Genomic DNA, 20,515 nt, shown 5'->3' on the forward strand with positions numbered 1-20,515 from the left:
TAAAACACACATCGATGCAATGTGTAATCTATTCTTTTTAAAAACATTACTAAATACAATCTACATAAAACGTATATGTAACATCGTTTACATTCCCGTCATTTATTGATGTTCCACATGTAGTAAGATACATAACAAGTTTACTCCTGTACATTGCAAAATGCAATTACCTGACACCATAAATTTTGCAACACAAACATATCAAAACACGTATGCAACTTTGAGGGATATATGCATCGGACACCAAGTTCTACAGTTGTCCATCGATTTCGGTACACATCACCTCGAGCTAAGAAACAGCTTAATGTTAAACGCGCAACGACTCACCAATGACCAAGAGTGACTTCCGCGATCATCATGCATCCTCCTATCTTTACGTGGTTCTTGCTTCTTGCGTTCATCGCAACATCATACTCGAAAAGCATCAACATTAACAGCGAAGACATCGAAACTCTTACCACTGACAGGTAACTTTGCTTTTTCTATTCGACAAATCACGTACATTTACCGGTCATAAGTATTTGATTACGATGAGCAATTTGGTCAGAAGGCTTATTTTTCTGTTATATTTGAATAAGTAAATTTCTTTGTATTGTCAATATTCTTTACTTCATGAAACAACCGGAATCAAATTGTCACAACCGTTAAATGAAATACTAAGTTTATCTCGTGCAACAGGTGCTTAGAGGATCTTGAATATTCTAAAATCACAACTGTTCATCGATAGTTGAAAAAAAATGGGAATAAAGCCGAAGCTGAACACGAACCGAATGAACAACCTGGTACCAGCTATAGTACATGGTTGCCAAAGTTAAATTAGATAAAAAGGTTTCATTTTTGAGAATTGCATTCTATGTATGTGCAGTAATACGTTCAAATATTTATAGACGATTGTGTATGCAAAGTGAGTCCTCGCGGAAACATATTTCAAGTCTTATTCTTTAAGAATACGGCAGTCTGTTGTAGTAGTACCACATTTATTCCCCGGTGAATGCGACTATCATATTTACGAAAGATAATTCAACAAATTTTCTCTAGAATATATTTCAGCACCCCATACTGCAGGATTTGCTACTCCCTCATAAATTCTCTTTATCCTGTACCATTTATCTAGCTTCCCACCGAGTACATCGGAACATTCTTTCGATTTTTCAAACGACCTTCCTTCTTGGACGAATTCCGGATTAGGAACCAGTCTGCTGGGTTGCAAGCGCAAAAGTATGTTAGTCGCCCAAGAGCAACGCTGGCGCAACTGTTAGCGTCAGCGTCGCTTAAATTACACACCGTCGACTTACTTGCCAAGATGATAAAATTTCGAATTCGAAAGAAAGCACCGAATCAACATAATTTATACTCATACATATATGTGTGTATGTGTGTGTGTGTTTGTGTGTGTATAAATCGCGGAATAAATCGGAAAATCTCGTAGCATTTTCAATGAGTCTTGCACAAGTATATTTATTCATCGACCCTTTTAGCTACGATGAATTTTCTTATGGGACCCTGAAGTATTTTAATGAAAATTCGAATCACAACTTGTGATTTGTAACTGTCAAGCTCAACGTAATCAAAGATTAGCAAAACCGTGATACATGCTATTTTAAAATGAAATTATAGCGATATTTACATGCATCTGAGATTCTCCAGGATCCCACGACAACAATTAGGGTAAAATATCGAGTTGTTCGAAAAGTTCGTAGTATTTTCAAAATCGAAAACATTCTATAAGACATTGTTACATCTTGTGTACCGTGGAAGAATAGATTAAAAAAGTATCGGATCTTATTGTCATCGTTTATGTATACTATTATTGTTTGTTATTTAGCATTTAATGACAAGAAACAGAATAATTTAGAAACCTACAAAAGCTGTTCGAAACGAGTAAAACTCGCCAATTAAAAGAAATAGCGCATAGATTAATTAATAAATTTCCAATTCTATAAGAAAACTTTTCGAACAATCCAATATTTTTATAGAATATATTTCTGGTCACTCACTTACCAAGAGGTAACTCGAACGATCCTTGTCACGGCCTTGACTTCTCATATTCCACCGGAAGTACCGGACATCGCAGGAGATCGCCTTTGATTAAATAATACTCACTATTTCACTTTATAAAATTATACGCGTATAGAATCGTACCGACTTTACGCATGCTATTGCGATCACGGTCAAAGCTAGACTAATTGAAGGGCGCACGAAACCCCCGTTCTATTCTCAAGACGATTTTGTGTTTACGATCTTCTAATAACATCGTCTCGCTGCGCATATTTTCCAAACATTGTTCCTCTTTCCGAGAAGTATCGAGGCTTTACGATGAAAACAAAAGCTCCTAAAATTATAATACAATACGATCAGCTCGTCGAAACTTAAACGTTTAAAGTAAACGCTGTAGAAAGAAATTTACGATTATTTTACTTATGATGTTTGTTATGATTAAGAAATGTATAGTAATTTTTAACAGCTATACGTTAATGCATTAACGTGTATTTACATTTTATAATATTTTAATTAAACGATTGCTCGAGAGAGCAATTACGAAAAAATTCATTCTTCCTATATTGTAGTATATATAATCATATTATTAAACTGTATAATAAGATCATTTTCAGATCATATAATTTTATATAAGACCTTTTTGTATCATTTTGCCTTATTATCTTCTGCAAGTGAAATATCAAACTATAATTATTACATCATAGATTTTCGCCATTTGTTAAAAAATTCCGATATGTGTATTATTCGTAAGTGTTTTATAAATTATTTAATAAATCAACAAATTTAATTTTATTTCAATATGTTTCGATATTAATAGTGCCATAGATATACGCATATACACATGTGTTTAATATAAACGATCGAATTTTTTTTCCAGAACTAGTACTACAATCTCAGGCCCTTCGCCAATTCAAGATGGAGCTGACTCCAAAGATGGTAATAAAAGAAGTTTGCTAATTCTGGTGCCAACAACCAAGGGAAAAGAAAATACAGAGTGCCAAAACGAAAAAACGAGACGATGTAAGACACCGTTCTGCAGGGAAAAGGTTTCCGCGCGAGTACCCAAGGAATACGCGTTGAAATCGAAGAATACAGAAAACTCTCCAAACAATGAAAGAGATCGTGAATATTTTGTTGGTCTAAAGCCAAACTTGCAACTGCTTTCTTCAAAGAGACCTCTGACAAGACCTAGACTACGCCCAATCACAATAAAAGAAGCAAAGAATCTAACTTTTCGTGACGAAAGTTTAATAGACTCGCTTCGAAAAGAGTTCGGACTCACAGCTCCTACTGTGGGTGCTGCTCAAGAAAATATGACGTCAAAGACGAGTGTATACGACGATGGTAAATTCATTTGCTACTGCAGAGAAAAAGATAATTCTTCTTCTGAAAAAGGTACATCAAATGTTGCTCCAAAGCCACGAAGAACGAAGAAACCTACAATAACGAGGAAACCAAACAATGAAAATCCACTTATAGGCAGCGTGCAACGCTTAAAACCAGCTCACGCAAATGTTCCACATCGATCACCTTTATCCAAAAAATTGCCTGCGGCGTACCCTATCGTTTCTCGATATTCGCCTATTGGCTATATACCCAACAATGTGAATCCAATTTCTCCCCAGAAGGGACACGGAACGATACCGTACATTCCATACGTTTATCACCCAAATCCTCGATCTTCCATGGCCGGGATCCCAAGTCGGGAAAGAACGCCAAATATTAATATTCCATTGAAAACATTTGGTAATAGACCCAATTCGATCGTTGAGCAACGAACACCGATTGGTCAACACGATTCAAATAAATATCAACCAACTGTTGGGCAAACTCAGCGTCCTCCAAATATGGTTGGCAATAGTCTGTCTCGAAATACAAATCCTGCAACATCTTCAAAAACATTTGCAGAAGAGGATACTTCGGGTAGTAACGAAGAAGATTCCAATGATCCTAGTTACAATTCGCAATCCGTGCAACCAGAATCGAAAAATCACTTAACATCGATGGGAACGATCGAATCTTCCAAAAAAGATACTAATCTACAGGCTACTAATCCTCACACGATTGATGCAATACCTACGGGCTTTGGAGACGAATTCGCGGATGGATACGAAACGACGGACAGCGGAGCCCTAGATTACTCGAATATCAAGGAAGTTACGTCGGTGTACTTCACGTCGAAAGCCTATGACAACGAAACTGGGGACGACGGATTCAGCGACTACGATGATCTTATAAGCAACACGGAAACTGCTGTGAATCCAAATTCAGGAGAGAATCGTTATTATGGTGTCAATTTGCAGAGTAAACACAATGATCCGACAGATAATTGCAGAAAATCTGCAAGTGCTGGGATGAACTTGCATACGAAAGATCTAAATAACGCGGAGGATTCTGATCGAGGAAATGACGAGGGAAATGTTGTGGGAAAAGATAATCCCCTTTGGAATCAAGATGAATCTGCGAACGATGATTCGAACGAGAATTTAGAATCCAATGTGGAGAATACAGAAGAAGAGACAAGAGACCCAAATGAAGCAAATAACGAAAGAAATCTTATGTCGGGAAAAAGTGATCCATATCATAATGAAGAACCCCGTATCGATAGCAAGGAGGCTGTGAGTTCAAATTCGCAAGAAGATTATGATTCTAATGTCAATTTGCAGAGTAGACATAATGATCCTACGGAAAATTCGGGAGAATCTGAAGAAGATGGACTGAACTTGGACACGAAATATTTAAATGACGCGAACGATCCTGATCAGGGAAATACTGAAGAGAATGTTGAATTGGGGAGAAATAATCCTAATTGGAACGAAGAAGAATATGCAGGCGATGATCCGAACCAGAATTTAGAACCTATTTTGGAGAGTACAGAAGAAAATGAAGAAGATTCCGAGCCCAAAGAACCTTCTCTTACGGAGGAAACAAGGATATTGAATTTTGGAGATTCGAAAAACTCAAATGAAGCCGATACGTCAGCAAGGATCGATGATAAAGACGATCCATCGAAGCAGAGATTTTCCGCGGAAGATTCTGTGAGTGAATTGCCGGAAACGAACAATAATGCTGGCTCGTTAAATAACGATTACGAAATGGAAAATGTCGAATCTAATAAATCTGAAGAAAGAGGCGAAGGAAGAAGTCCAGACGAAGGTTTTATAAATACGGACAATGAAAAGGTGGGAACGGAACGAGTGACGATCCAGAACAACAAAAATGAGGACGATCCTTCCCTGCAGTCGACCTTAGAATCAAGCAGAAACAACGATGATACTATAGGAATAAATGATCCATCGAAACAGCTGCCTTTCTGTGACAACACGTTGCTCCAGAAATCGATAAAAACGGTAATTAATAGCTTTGCCACCGGTGACTCGTCCGAAATGGATGGCAACGAGAATGAAGAAACGGTGGGTTCCGCGAAGGGCGAAGATCTACTGCCGGAAATTGTACAAGTTCCGAACTTGAAAAGCATTTTGTCCATGCCGTCGATAGAGAACACTGTTCTGGATAAAATAAAGAATCTTCTGTCGAAAGTAACTGGGACGGATAGAAAGATGTTCGACAGTGACTGGGCCACCAACGTGATCAAAAATAATTTACGACACACGTTATCCGCTGCGCCTAGTTCCAAAGCAGAACTTCCACCGATGACTGTCGAGGAGCATCAATTCAAAAATGGCAAATGGGTGACGAATTTGGTTACACTGGAACCTTCGAACGAAGAAGATCATGCTCAGACAAATTTACAAAAACTGCAGGCTCACGTTAAAAACCTTTTGCGTGACCCAGCTGTTGGTTTACAGGCAGCTAAGAATCCTGCTGTTCAGAACATGATCGTACAAAGCATTCGACGCAGCTTCAAACCGAAAAATGTAACAGACGATGAAAATTTCGATTCGATTATTCAAAGCACGTTGAACAACGAAGTAAGCATAATGGAAATGGAAAACGAAGACATGCCCACGACAAAGGATATACCCGAATCTACCACTTTTGATATTTCCAATATCGATATGAATAAGCTTCTGGATATCGCCAAAAGTGAAGTAGATGTAGACGATAAGAAAGAAAGTGAATCCACTTTACAATCGTCTATATATGAAAAAGGTATAGAAAATCAGGAAACACCTTCTTCGATGGAATCTTCGGATAAAGAAATGATAGGAGAAGCAATGAATTTTGGAACAGAGGATGCTACCAGTTATCCAATCACTGAGATAGATCAGAGTGCAGAAGAATCTTCTCAACAAAATGAAACACCGAATAATGCAGAAGAAACTGAGATAGAAGAATTTGAGACGACAACGTTGGAAGAAATTCCTGAAGTTGCAACATATAATTCGATTTCCACCGAAAATTGGAACGTTGCTGCTACCTTAGGTACTCAAGACAAATCTCTATCTACGGAAACAGAAGATTACACGCCTGTAGAATATGATTCTCCATCGATGAATCCAGCAGAAAATGCTGATGTTATGCATAGAGAAGCGGCTGAAAGTACAGAAAGATCGATGGAATTGGAAAATAAGAGTTCGACAACGGCGCTTTATGATGATGATGCTACTTCCGCAAACGATTTTACTTATTATTTGGGGAAAATCACGAAGAAAAATGAGAATAACGCGGACGACGTGCAAAGTCTTCAAAATTCCGAGTTGTTTTACATCGGTGACGGTGTCAAACTACCCTTGGAGATAAGAAAACTGCACGATGGTTCTTACGCTTTATCGATTTCCAGGAAGATCTGCGAACAACTATTAAACAAGGAGTGCCCTTGTTGCGTACCCAAGAACGGCAACGTTCTTCGAACTGTGAAGCGAAATTTAGAAACGGAAAATGCTGATAGGACAGATGGAAGAATTTTCAAACGCGAATCGATGAAATCAGTTTCACTGAACGAACGAGAAAGATGCGATTCAGCTGACGACAGCTTACAGATTTTCTCGATGCCCGTGGAAACTTTCGCGAGAAGATACAATCTATCTCTGAACTCGGGGAAAATGCAAACTGCGTGGAATTTTGGTGCGGAAAAAAAGATTGACGAGCGATCAAAAAATTATAAAACTAATGTTGATGCCAAAGAAAGGGGGATAAAAAATAATCCACACGATGATGCAACAAACTTTGATTTTGAGAGGTATCGATATCAACGTAACACAAATGAAGACGCGGACAAACGAGTAGAAATAGTGACAACAGTATTAAATTGGTTAAAAGACATAGTATTAAATACAAATAATAGAATATAAACATATTTTTATTATTTTAAAATGTATAATGTATGTCGTTATTCTATAAGTTCCTTGATTACATTTTAATAGCTTTTATACTTCCATATGTTATATTTGTTTTCGAATTTTCCTATATAGTGTAAAGAAAAAATAAATAAAATATATGTTTCAAAAAATTTAAGGAAGATTAAACCCTTCTCAATTTTTTTTAAATAAATAATTTCAAAAATTTTGTTGGAGAATAGTAATATCAACATATATTTATCGCGTTAAATACTTTTCTTTTTATCTTTTATATCTGTCAGTGTCTGTTTTTTATTACCGTGTAAAGATTGGTGATTCATACAGCAATGACGTAATCCTAATAGTTACCTAGAATAATTTGTGATTCGACTGGAAGGTAGCTTGGTTATGTTTGGCAGATACGAACTTCTGTCAACATAGCAAAAAAATGGGCTTATTTGGCAAATCTCAGGAAAAGAATCCGAAAGAAATGGTTAGAAATAAAATGAAAATCTATCTATCTATTCAATTATTTACAAGAAATCGTATTTCAGGTTCAAGAATGGACACATAAATTAAGGAAAGAAGGCTATCAAATGGATAGACAGGTTAGAGGTAAGCAGTTACTAGTAGTATTTTATAGAATGTATTCTAACGCAAATAACATTCATGTACAGCAATTCAGCGAGAAGAAGAAAAGGTAAAACGTTCTTTAAAAGAAGCAGCAAAAAAAGGTGACAAGGATGTCTGTAAAATTCTAGCAAAGGAAATAATACGTGCACGTAAAGCTTGCAACAAGCTTCACACGTCAAAGGCACAAATGAATTCTGTTTCGTTACAAATGAAGAATCAGTTAGCAACGATTAGAGTTGCTGGTTCAGTCCAAAAATCCACAGAAGTAATGCAAGCAATGCAATCATTAGTAAGAGTACCAGAGGTAGCAGCGACAATGAGAGAATTGTCAAAGGAAATGATGAAAGCTGGTATTATTGAAGAAATGTTAGATGAAACTATGGAATCTGTGGAAGATTCTGAAGAAGTAGAAGATGAAGCAGATGAGGAAATTGATAAAGTAGGTCATCTGGATATGTTTAAAGAACATAAACGACATACTAATAAAATACATAACATATATTACAGATTTTATGGGAAGTAACTGCTGGTCAATTAGGTACAGCTCCTGCAGTTGTTACAGAAGCACCAGGATCTGTTGTAGCATCTACTTCTGCAGAAGAAGAAACTGAAAAAGTAGATGATAAGGAACTCGAAGAAATGAAAATGAGACTACAAAGTCTCCGTAGTTAGGTGTAATATATAAATAATTCATTTGCATTGACTTTAAAATCAGCTTGTACTTATTGGACATATACATACATAATGTACAAATACAGTGAAATGAATGCCTACCATATTTTAATAACATTTCTTAATATCTAATTAATGCTTTTATATTAAATAGTCAAAAGAAAATAATTATTATAAGAATGAAAACAAAAATTTTTATTTCATCTACACAGCTTTTATATCCAGCTTTTATAATCTGTGCGTGATTCGTAGGCTGCCACTATATTTCAACTCCATGTGAAAGTCATAAATACAGAGAAGCTGGCTTCTCGATTGTATTATGTTAAAAGATATTCTTAATTTAATTACAATCACCAAAATCTTGTATTAATTTGTGTTATATATACAATGGTTTTTATTGTTATTGATTTGTGCACTTTCTAATTACACCTCTCATATATACTAATACAATAAAAATAATGCAAAAGCATTATATAGATTACTAGTAAATACATGTACACAAAAGGTCATTATATTATTTACATATGCATAATTTTAAAGTTGCCGAGTTCAGACACTTTCAACTTCAGTATTTTGATATTAACTTATACTAAATCACAGAATTGTAGTATTTTATAGCAAACTATGTACCCCAAATTTGATATTTGTGTAGAGCATCCTCTTGGCATATTGTGTAAATGTACAGACTATCAAGAAATAGTAAATAAATTCGGATCTTATGGCATTGGTACAGAACACTATTTACTACCTAAAGTGAATGTAGGTAAGTAAAAGTACAAATTCACTCAGTATACAATAAAATTAGATGATATCCTGATTTCAATCATTTATGCTAGAATCAATTGCTTCTGCAAAAGTTTTGTGGATAAAAAACCCTATCAGATTATGTGGAGATTTCTCTAAACCATTACTTCTTTACCCTCGAGAACAACCAAATATTAATATTTCTAATGTAGATAAAATGTGGATACCTATCGTACCAGACTTAATACCTTTGAAATTTATATTCCATAAACTTTAAACTTCTGAAACTACATTGTATATTTGAAGAAAATATGCAAATTGATTTAAAAAATACATAAATTACTCACTTAAATAATTAAAAAATACTTACATTGTTTTCATCTTATATTTCAAGATCTTGTCAAAAAATTTTATTGCACCATAAATCTTTTTACATATTTTTTTACAACATAATATCACTATATATATATATATATATATATATATATATGTACATATGTACATACATAAAAATACAAACACATTCACATAAATTACAAACTGAAATTATAGCTTGTTCCTATTATAAAAATTTAAGATACAACATCAATTACTTTTAATCATAAAAAATTTGTAAGTTCTTAAAAATCTTTATAACAGTACTATATCTTTGTTATACAAAAATGTACGTTTCAACAATAATAAAATCAAATGACATAAAAATGATTGAATAATTTGCTACACATATCATTTGTACTCTACAAAAATTTTTATTATTTTAGATATATTATTATCATTACCTATCACCATCATGTTATAAATATATAATAAAAATAATATATCTTAATTGTCACTCTCTAAATGGTATATGTCTCGTCTCTCTTAATATATAAGTAGCTGTAATGTGTACAAGAGTTTAGAATACTTATATTTAATTATATACTCTTAAAAATATTATGATTTATTTATATCTTAGCAAATTTACAAGTGATCAATCACCATATTAACAATTGCAAGTTTCATCTGTGCTCTAGCTCTCCTAGGTAATCTATGCATATGAGGTGCCAATTTGCGCAGAAAATATTTGACTTCACTTCTAATAGGAAAAATTGTTCTTCTCATTGTTCCTGAACCTTTTCTACGTCTGACAGGCTTTTGCTCTTTTGACGATAAGCATTCTACTTCTTCAAAATCTTCATAAAATTGCTCTTCTTTCACATTAGATGCTTCGTCATCTAACACTTCCAATGTATGTGGTAGTACAACTTCCTCATGTACTTCTAATTCTTCAGTTACTACTTTACCTTCTGTTTCCTCTAGAGAGGTTGACAGAAATTCAACTAAATTTTTATCTGTCTCTTGTTTGCTTTGTTTTATAACTGGCAATGTGACTGAAGCTTCACCATTTTTCACCCACACTTGCTGTCTTGTATCAATTTCATTAGAAGCAATAGGAGTATGTGTTATTTTTGGTCTAGTTTGCTTTTTCATTGCTTTCATCTTTTGTTGCTCCTGTTCAGGAAGATCTATTTTAATTAATAAACCAGGGGGAATACTGGATAAACTATGCACTGGAATAGGAGCACCTAAGTTTGATATATCACCAGTAAATGGTAGGATTACTTTCTTTATGTTACCTTGCATATTATTTGAAATATTTGATGTAATATGATTTGCTATTGTTATGGGTTGAAATTGATCTGTGAATTGAATTTTCCAATTAGAGGTAGGAGGAAGTGGTAATTTTCTTATCACACGATTTTCAATATTATCAGGATCAGGCCTTGGAATGTTAATAAGAGTTGGCCTTTTAGATTTCCCACGTTTCTTTGCAAGAGGTGTGGGCTTATTATCTACCTTTGGTTTTTTACTAGATACTAAAGGTCTTGAAAAACCTTGCCTTTTAATTCCTTTAGTTGTATTATTACAATTAGCTTCTTCTAATGTATCTTGGTCATCTTCTATCTTTTCTGTTGAATTGTCACAGTCTAATTGTGATATATCCTTTATAGTTGGAACTGCATCACATGGTCCGACTTTATGAAAACTTTGTCCTGTTTGAAAGTGTTTTGAACAAAGTACCAACTTTCTTATTTGATTTGGTGACATTTTTAATAAATCCTCTCTACCCAAAAATTGACACCATCTTAAGCACCTGCCAATTTCATAAGCAGGAAAAGGATGGAACTTGTATCTTTCTATTTTATTTCTTGGATCAGATCTTGATCTACCACAAGCAGCACATGCTTGACTTTCTAAGACAGCAGGTGGTAAAGGCTCTAATTTCTTAGATTTGTCTGAGGAACTATATTTTGATTCAAACACAAATTCCATAATATATTGTTCAGATCCATCCACCTGATCAGGGTTTCTGATATTGGGAACAGCATTGTCTATCAATCTGCTCTTATAACCAGGCATAAATTGAGAACGATCAAAATGTTTTGAACAAATGTAACAAAATAAAATTTCTTTTCTAGTCAATCTATAATATGAATCTACACCAACAAAATCAAGCCATTTTAAACATCGAAATTCTTCGCCAGGGAAATGATGAAATGTTACGCCGTCATAATCTAAATCTGATGGATCTCGACGAGATCGACCACATAATACGCAGGTTATGTTGTACAAACTTTGTTTAGGATCATAAATTGAGGGTACTGCCGTACAATTTAATCTGTCAAGATACTCATTTAAAAAATCCTTCTGTTCAAAGTGCTTAGAACATACCATTCGTTGAAGTAATTGTTTCTTTGTAAGTTTATATAAATCTTCGCGACAGCAAAATTCCAACCACTTTCTGCATCGAGCTTCATCGTTGACGGGAAATCCAAAAAACATATATTCTTCTTCTTTATTGTTTGGATTCATACGCGAACGACCGCATACGACACACGGATGTGGCATCTTTTTAAATTATTCTTCGCCTCTATACATTCGTCAAATAGAGAATTCCATTTTGTCACAGTTTCATGAAAAACGTTAACTCTTAATCAAACGTTTTTTCAAACGTCACAGTTAACACATTTTTCAAGAGACTTAAAATTAAATTATTTGTTTACAACCTTTTTGTATATGGTGTAGTTTTATGATATTTAAAGAATAAAATCCAGTAATAAAATATAATAACACCTTCATTATTTTTCAATGTATCTTAAATTTTTAACATTTATATGAAATGCAGTAATATTCAAAAAGTTCGGAATATTATAATTTTTCGTAAGACACGTCTTCTTTAAAAAAGAATGTTAAAAAATCGCTCTCTCTTCATGTTATTATACTTGTTGCGCTTTTCTTAAGCTACGAGAGGTTATGCTGCTTGTTAAAGCGTCTTCCACCTAACCTTCCTCAGAATTTAAATAATACAGCTGTAACTTGCCAATACAATAGCTAACCTAGTTACTGTCAAAACTTTGTTTTACGAATAAAAAATACGAATAAATTAGTCAAAATGGCAGAAAATTTGAACAATCCATATGATATTAATGGACAGCACTTTAATCCTGATATGTATTTCCAAAAATTATTAAAAGTAAGTACATTTCCTAATATTTATTATTTTCTATATTTGTTTAACAACACAAATTAATTTTACTTTTGATGCAGGAGTGTACATTAAAACAAATTATGGATCACGAGGCAGAAATCATAAAAAATACTCAAATTTTACATTCTGATATGCAAACTCTAGTATATGAAAATTATAATAAATTTATATCTGCTACAGATACTATCAGGAAGGTAAATCTGCCCGGATTTTGTATAAATATGATTATTAATTCAATTTTTAATATTTATTCAATATTCATTATTTAGATGAAAACAGATTTTAAGAAAATGGAAGATAGTATGAATTTACTGGCGAAAAACATGGACAGTATCACTTCTTTTTCAGAACAGATTTCATCAACATTACAGGGTACTAGACAACAGATTGCCAAATTATCTTCAGTTCATACACTGTTAAAAAAGTTGCAATTCCTCTTTAAATTGCCTGGCAATTTAAAAGATAAAATAAATGAAGAGAATTATGCACAGGTCTATGTCACATTGTATATCATTATATTATATACACTTCCCTTCATTTTACATATATCTAATTGCATCTACATAAAAATATATTTGTAACTTTCAGGCAGTACAAGATTATATTCATGCACAACGTGTATTGAATCAGTATGGTAATATGCCTTCCTTTCAAGGAATACAAAAAGATTGTGAGGATATTGTAGAGGAACTCAAGTCAAGGCTGAGAATGCAATTTCATAAAAGAGATGTATCAACTGTATCTTTAGCTGAAAATGTAGATCTTTTGCTACAGCTAAAAGAACCAGCTGATTCTTTGTGTGCCGAATTTTTAACACATGCAGATGGAAGATTAGTTGAACAACTAGATGCTCTAAAAGATATGTATGAAAATGATATCATAGAATTTGTAGATATGACTAGTTCAGGATTTCTAAGTGACTTATGTTTGATCATTGCATCGTACAATGACATGTTTATAAATCAGCCACCATCAGAAGATAATGAATTTACTGATGATTTTGATGCAAAAGCCATCACACGTTCGAATAACTTTATCATGAAAAATATGAAAAAATATTTTGATTTAATTAGTAAGAGAGTAGAAAGTGTAGCTGATACAGCTATTTTAGTAAAAGCATTAGATAAATTCCATAGAAGACTGCAAGCAATGAATATGTTGTGTAAAGATACAGACTTTGCAAGGTAATAAAACAATAGTCTTTATTATATTTATATAAAGTAAAATCCAGATTAAAACGTGTACTTTTTATTTACAGAACAGGTACCAATATCGTTATTAACGTGGGTAGAAAACAATGTCGCAATCATTTAGACAATTTAAAGTCTCATTTAAGTGAAACACTTGTTAAAGTGAGACAAATATTGACAACCAAAGCTTCTCAGGACGGAGATAATAGTTTAGCAGAACTTCAGGCATTACTGATAATACCTACTATAGAAAAAATTAAAGGAGTTTTGCAGGATTTATTGGTTTGTCTTTTATCCTTAGCATTTTTTAATTTATTTTGATTAACTAAAAATGATGTAATTTTAGGTATTTTTGCAACCGGATCTGTCCTTTAGTTTAAAAACGCAATTCCTGCAAAATTTCTGTGTGGACGAAGTTAGGGAAGGCCTAGTAGTTGGATTTTTACATCATTTAGTGATCACTGCAAGTGAATTTTTTACCGGCTCTGATATTCCAAAATTCCCACCCACTCTGTTACTTTTATTGAGCAAAATGTGCATCGAGTACAAAGAAAATAATGTCAAATATTTGGTAGAGTGAATAATTTTAAAGTAATTTTAAAAAACAAATCTATAAGAAATCGTTTTGACATTTTTCAACAATTACAGCTTACTACTACTGATAATTTATTCAACATCGAACAGTACACATCATCTGGAAACGTTATTACAACTGAAGCAGAGATTTGCGACAAATTCCAAGAAGCAGCGCAAAATTTATTGAACCATTACGTTCGCATTCAAGGTTTAGCAGTATCGCAAATGTTAAGAAAATCCGTCGAAACGAGAGATTGGTTGCATACGATCGAGCCAAGAACCGTTAGAGCTGTAATGAAGAGGGTCGTAGAAGATGTGACGTTAATCGACACTCAAGTGGCTGCATTATACGACGATTCTGATGGTCAAGTCGACAGAAGTAGCGACAGCAGTAGAAAAACCCATAGGTACAATATAATCGTTTTCTAAACGATTAATGACGTTTCATTAAATAACTTTCTTTGTTTCTAGCGTGAGTGTGTCGAGACATCACTATAGATCAAGCTGGTCGTCGTACACACCCAATCATATGGATTCGTCATTGGTGACGAATATTCATAAGTTATTTTCGGAACGTATAGAAATATTTTCCTCGGTTCAATTCAATAAAGCCTCGATACTTACGGGGATTATCAAAATAAGTTTAAAGGTAAAATACTTTTAGCAGACACAGTACTGTAATAGAAACAGGTGCTGTCAGCCACTTACAATGATAAAATAGCACAGCCATTATCCACTTTGCATCACGAAGATACCTTATTCTCTCGCGTTGCGTATACTGTATACTACGCAACATATTTTGTACATTCGATACTATCAAGACTCAATATTCTATCCTAAACGAACGATAAGAATTATTCTTTATTTACAGACTTTCCTGGAATGCGTAAGATTACGAACGTTCAGTAAATATGGTCTGCAACAAATCCAAGTCGACACGCATTATCTACAACTGTATCTATGGAGATTTGTTTCAGATGAAAAGTAAGTCTAAGATATTATTGTTTTGTACAAGAATAATCTTACACGAAATATTTTTTCAGTGTTGTCCATTTCCTATTAGACGAGATACTTGGAAGTGCTGTGCACAGATGTCTAGAACCAGTCTTAATGGAACCAAGCGTTGTAGATATTATTTGTGAAAGAGGATGAATAAATTATAGATAGAAGAGGAATGCTGATATTGTTATTTCGACTGGCATACTGTACAGTCTTTTCTAGCATTATGTATATCTTGTATTATTGTTTGTAAAAATGAGTAAATATTATGATACAAATGATTCATAATATCGTGTATATTCTTATATATTTTATCATTAACACTGTACATTCCACGAATAAATTTAACGACGAACCGCAAAAAATGACCTATCTCTTTTATCTAATTATCTCTCTATCCTTTTATTCGTTTCGTATGACCGCCCACGCAGATCGAATACTACAGGGTCTGATCGTGTCAAAGTACTACAATTCAAGTAGCGCGATGTACGACATACTTTTATGTCTTTCCTTCTCTATCGATTCAGCGATACGATCTCTCGTCTTCTTTCCTTTATGTCCCCCCACCTATCCGGCATAAAATAAACTCATTAAAGTCTTAATACTCTGTAAGAAGCAGGGTCAAATGATTCTAATAAGTCTTAATTCTCTGTTACATTCTACACTTTTGAACTTTAAATTTCATCGATCGTTTAATTTTTGTTATACAAATTTGCCACCAATCACATTCAGATACAAAGAATAAATAAAGGACAAAAGTTTATAGTATGTGGCTCTATCGTATACCAACGAAATTTTAATTCTCTATTATATTTTCCACCTTTAAACTTTATAAGTACTATACCGTGGATGCACATAATATGTACAGATATATAAAATATTGGAAATATAATACTTAGTTGACGAAACAAATCCTTATTTAACTTCCCAGGTTAAAAATATGAATTTCCATAAACATCCGTAATCTACTGTAAATTTTATCAACCACTTTATCATTTTTATAATATACCAATTTAACATCGATTTAGAGTACTTGAAATTTGTTGTTATTGGAACGATATTTTTCCATCGACGACTGTCGTGTATGACGCATAAATGTGCAAAGAATAAATGGGACAAGAGCTTATAGTATATGGGGTTCTGCCGTACCCCCTTGGCAGTGGCTCGAGTTAATTCGAACTTCCTCTCGTTGGATGAGATTCATTCTCCGAGTATCCGGCGTAGGCCTACGCACAGCATTCTACCCAATTTAATAAACTCTTCTAAATTACTCGGCCGGGGCCATTCCCTCGTTCAATCATGAATTTCCATGGAAATTCAGGGAAAATTCACTAAATTTCACTCAGACGCTTGCCAAATCCAATCTCAAGTCGAAAGTCCGATATAATATTTCAAATTCAAAACTACTCTGTATGTTTGTTACTATTAAATCTTATGTTCCGAATGTTTACATTGTAATACATTTAATTTAGAATTCCGTTAATAAATTGAGAGATTCGGAAGTTCTATTTTGCTCTAGGTTGAATAAAATATATTTTCTCTTGCGAGAAGCAGTACGGTATCATTTTAGAGTCATATGTGGCACACGTGATTTCAGGAAACACCTGTGCACGTGTGTCTTCTGTACGCTACGAAGTGTATTTTCGATGGCACGCTCATTCCACCTTAAATCGTTATACAGGCATTGATGAGCAACGAAACTGTGTATAATTGTGCTTCTGTATTAAAGAAACTTAGGAAGAATAAACTAAAACGAAGTGCCATAAACCAAAAGTAAGTGTAACAATATTTACGGACGTTATTTATACGTTTTCAAAAGGAAAATATATAAACATATGTGATGACTTAAAACTGAATAAGGTGCCGTTTTTTCTCAAATTATCGAATAATAAAGTAACCAAACATACTAGTGATTTTTGAACTGATTTCATTATAGTAGAGATCTCTGATCGTAAATTTGAAGACGCACGAAGAATAGCCATTAAACCATGTTTTATTTAAATCTCACGGGACACGAGGCTAGTCTAATCGATGAACAATGGATCGGCATCGACGAAAAAAAAGACTACGTAACAGGGATTGTATACTAATAAAAGGTGCGTTACACGCTGCGTAAGTTGCTTTAAATCAGTAAAATGGACCCGCATGAGAAAATTGTGCGTGAATCTATCCAGGCAGAGACGACGATTATCACGAAATGACCAAACTATTCCCAAGTGCAAGCTGACGGTTGTACAGGAGCACATTCTGCGGCATAGGGGCACACCGCGTGCACACATTAATCAACAAGCTGTCCTTTTCCTCCATTAAACTCTATACGGCCATCGTCATTCTTCGTCAATTTGCACGACTGGACCTACTAACGGTCCTTCGATCAATTAGTAATTGCTCTACTAACGATACGATTTCCAAACCTTGATATTTGTATAGATATAGATAGTACCAACAATGAAAACAACCGAAAATGTTGGTTACCGATGATTCACACTATGACCAACTATTTGAACTGATAAATCTATTCGAAGTTGTCTTCATACATACTTTGCATAAGCGATAATATTTAAAGTAATGTTGTGAGAACGACGCATGTATATACAATTTACACAGCGTTGTCGCATATATGTATTTTAACCTTGCTGCATTTTTGAGCCAACGAATCGTATTTTTCTATTACTAGAATATTTCTTTAAAAAGGAGCTATATATAAAAATAATTGCTTCCAATGTGACCGCTTTAAAATACTCATATAAAAGAAAACCGCTACTGTCACGTATGATTTCCCGTTTCAATTGTATACTAATAGTTTTCTTAAAGCATTAAAAATTCCTTTCTCTAAAGTGAAATTGGAAAATCAAAATTAAAGGTATAAGCAAAGACCAAAATTAAGTGAGGTTAAAAAGTAAAAAGCTCGAGAATCGCAGCAGGGTTGAGTTAAAGAGTTTGAAATAAAAATATGATGATTCTTTCAGGTAAGAGTGGTTAAGGGCGAAGATATTTCGACTTGTGACCGTAACAACGGGCGGGAAAAGAACACACTCGTTGTCATGTTCGCAAATTAAGCTATCTTCCCGACAGGTGCCTCGAAACGCACGAAGTTGCATCTATATATGTATCGAGATGATCTATTATATGTATGATTCTCTTTATAAAAAGAAGACGAGTTCCCTCAATTTAGAGGTAAACTCGAAAGAAAATTTACACATAACGAGATAGGACAAATCGTCTGAGTAATGATCATGGAAAATTCGAACTTTAATCCCATTTAGACGTATATATTTGGGTCTGCATTTCGTCTAACGCAGTCAGCGGGCAATTGTCGAGGACACAAGAGCTAGAGAGAGGCTACCACGTTACCTTAATGTGCTGATCTGTCTGTTAAGTAGTAGTGCCGTAGATGATGATTTAGAAATTCACCTCGGCACGATTACTTTTCACACAGAAATGCCATAATTTCGATGGGTACATACATCGTATAATCGTGATTAAGTTCAATTTATTCGATATTTCAAAAATAATAGCAGTAAATTAATGTTGAATCTACTTACGAATTGTTTAAAAATGTTTTACCATCTTGAATATTTCGTTATGGTAGTCCTGGAAATTTCAAATATATTTCACTCTGCTTGTAATTCACGGTAAGTTTCTATACGCGTCACAATCGTTAAATGAATTGTTATTACGATATTAAACGACTCATTCTATATATAAAGCCACTTATTCCACTTATAAAATTAAAATATATCCGGAAAACGAATAATCGTAGCGCGGGAAATCTCACCACCAAAAATATACTTACTAAACCGGAAGGGAGCCTCTCGACCAATCAACGTCTCGGACGCTTCATCACCCGTGCCCGCGATTCTCAACTGCCACCACGACAGTCATACCAAAATTTATAAAGAAATGTATATTCGTTTTACTTTATAAATGAATAAAAAATTATAGATTAATTATATTGCAAATTAATTTTTGCGTTCTTTAATGCATTTCTTAAATCCTTAGATTACTTTTATTATATTATTAAACAGGCTTTCCATCGCGTCTCACGACTTACGTAGTTATTCAAAATATAATCATCAAAAAATAAAATCCTATTCCATAAAAGAATAAAAGTTTTTAACATTATTTAATATTATTTTATATCTTAAATAATTCCCTACCCTCGCAACGACTCTCGTTTTAAAAGTATATATATATATATTCTTTTTATCAAATTTATCGTTGAACGTATCTTTTATTCTATATAAAGAGTCTCATTTTACGTTACCACATTTCCGTGGTAGATTTCAATTTCCGTTTTCCGACAATTCCGTATCAAATGGTTCATATCTCGAACATATGTGTAATTCGATCAGTAAGTAAAGGTTGAAAAGCACTGTTACAGAGAGGTTGTGTCATCAGCCGCGCGATTCAAATCGTGCGCCAAGGCAAGGCAATAAGGATTTGGTGAGCCGGTGAATGGTTTGATAAAACAAGCGGTGGAAGGCAGGCACAGGGGAGAACGCACATTGCCCGTCGGTTGGCGGACCATTCAGTGACGCGATTCTTCACTGTCCGGCACTGATTTCAATTGGTAAATTGATTTGGAACGATGGCGAGAGAGAAAAAAAAAGAGAAAACGACGGGGTTAGACGGGGAGACACTTCGGATGAGGCCATAACATATAGAAGATGATAAAGAAAGAACCATACACCACCACCGTGACTAGGTGTATCGTCACACAGTGCAGAAAACCATGGCGGTAGCAGTGGCAGTGCCTCTCTTGCGAACCGTTAATAGGTACTGAACGCTGGTTGAATGCTTAATGCACCGTGCTTCTAGGATTAAATTGACCAATCATTTCCCGCGCGGCAAGGAGCGGCCAATTACAGCGCTCGTCCGACTATATTAAGCCAATCAAGAACAGTTTATCGCTCAGTCGTCAGTCTGCAGTT

The 20,515-nt window shown here is 34.2% G+C and overlaps 5 protein-coding genes and 2 long non-coding RNA genes across 9 annotated transcripts; 5 read left to right on the plus strand and 2 right to left on the minus strand.

Annotated features, from left to right (window-relative positions):
- LOC117230602 lies at nt 1-7,330 on the plus strand. Its single transcript, XM_033488197.1, has 3 exons — nt 1-467; nt 2,876-4,526; nt 4,644-7,330. Exons 1-3 carry the CDS (start codon nt 358-360, stop codon nt 7,251-7,253), a joined length of 4,371 nt encoding a protein of 1,456 aa, XP_033344088.1. The 5' UTR covers nt 1-357; the 3' UTR covers nt 7,254-7,330.
- LOC117230626 lies at nt 2,303-20,387 on the minus strand. Of its 2 annotated transcripts, none has more exons than XR_004492810.1 (3): nt 19,378-19,533; nt 19,127-19,175; nt 2,303-2,332 (listed from the first exon to the last, which is right to left on the minus strand). It is a non-coding gene; the product is annotated as an uncharacterized LOC117230626 (long non-coding RNA). The 2 variants fall into 2 exon arrangements; XR_004492811.1 differs by lacking the exon at nt 2,303-2,332 and adding an exon at nt 20,273-20,387 and having other exon boundaries at nt 18,790-19,175; nt 19,378-19,447.
- Nucleotides 7,586-8,946, plus strand: LOC117230617 (charged multivesicular body protein 3). The gene is made up of 4 exons (XM_033488231.1): nt 7,586-7,731; nt 7,793-7,853; nt 7,916-8,310; nt 8,379-8,946. Exons 1-4 carry the CDS (start codon nt 7,687-7,689, stop codon nt 8,541-8,543), a joined length of 666 nt encoding a protein of 221 aa, XP_033344122.1. The 5' UTR covers nt 7,586-7,686; the 3' UTR covers nt 8,544-8,946.
- LOC117230622 lies at nt 9,081-9,618 on the plus strand. The gene is made up of 2 exons (XM_033488238.1): nt 9,081-9,306; nt 9,380-9,618. Exons 1-2 carry the CDS (start codon nt 9,168-9,170, stop codon nt 9,562-9,564), a joined length of 324 nt encoding a protein of 107 aa, XP_033344129.1. The 5' UTR covers nt 9,081-9,167; the 3' UTR covers nt 9,565-9,618.
- On the minus strand, nt 10,207-12,412 carry LOC117230610. Its single transcript, XM_033488217.1, has one exon. The coding sequence runs from the start codon at nt 12,174-12,176 to the stop codon at nt 10,248-10,250; it is 1,929 nt and encodes a 642-aa protein (XP_033344108.1). The 5' UTR covers nt 12,177-12,412; the 3' UTR covers nt 10,207-10,247.
- Nucleotides 12,434-15,946, plus strand: LOC117230605 (vacuolar protein sorting-associated protein 51 homolog). The gene is made up of 10 exons (XM_033488202.1): nt 12,434-12,801; nt 12,876-13,010; nt 13,086-13,307; nt 13,405-14,000; nt 14,075-14,288; nt 14,353-14,577; nt 14,655-14,989; nt 15,054-15,231; nt 15,454-15,566; nt 15,626-15,946. The coding sequence occupies exons 1-10, from the start codon at nt 12,721-12,723 to the stop codon at nt 15,732-15,734; spliced, it is 2,208 nt and encodes a 735-aa protein (XP_033344093.1). The 5' UTR covers nt 12,434-12,720; the 3' UTR covers nt 15,735-15,946.
- On the plus strand, nt 17,012-18,736 carry LOC117230625. Of its 2 annotated transcripts, XR_004492809.1 has the most exons (3): nt 17,012-17,354; nt 17,518-17,677; nt 17,756-18,736. It is a non-coding gene; the product is annotated as an uncharacterized LOC117230625 (long non-coding RNA). The 2 variants fall into 2 exon arrangements; XR_004492808.1 differs by having other exon boundaries at nt 17,518-18,736.
- Nucleotides 20,388-20,515: the final 128 nt, after the last annotated feature.

This window comes from Bombus vosnesenskii, unplaced genomic scaffold, assembly GCF_011952255.1.
Source record: "Bombus vosnesenskii isolate JDL3184/JDL3185 unplaced genomic scaffold, Bvos_JDL3184-5_v1.1 scf7180000013267, whole genome shotgun sequence".
NCBI lineage: Eukaryota > Metazoa > Arthropoda > Insecta > Hymenoptera > Apidae > Bombus > Bombus vosnesenskii.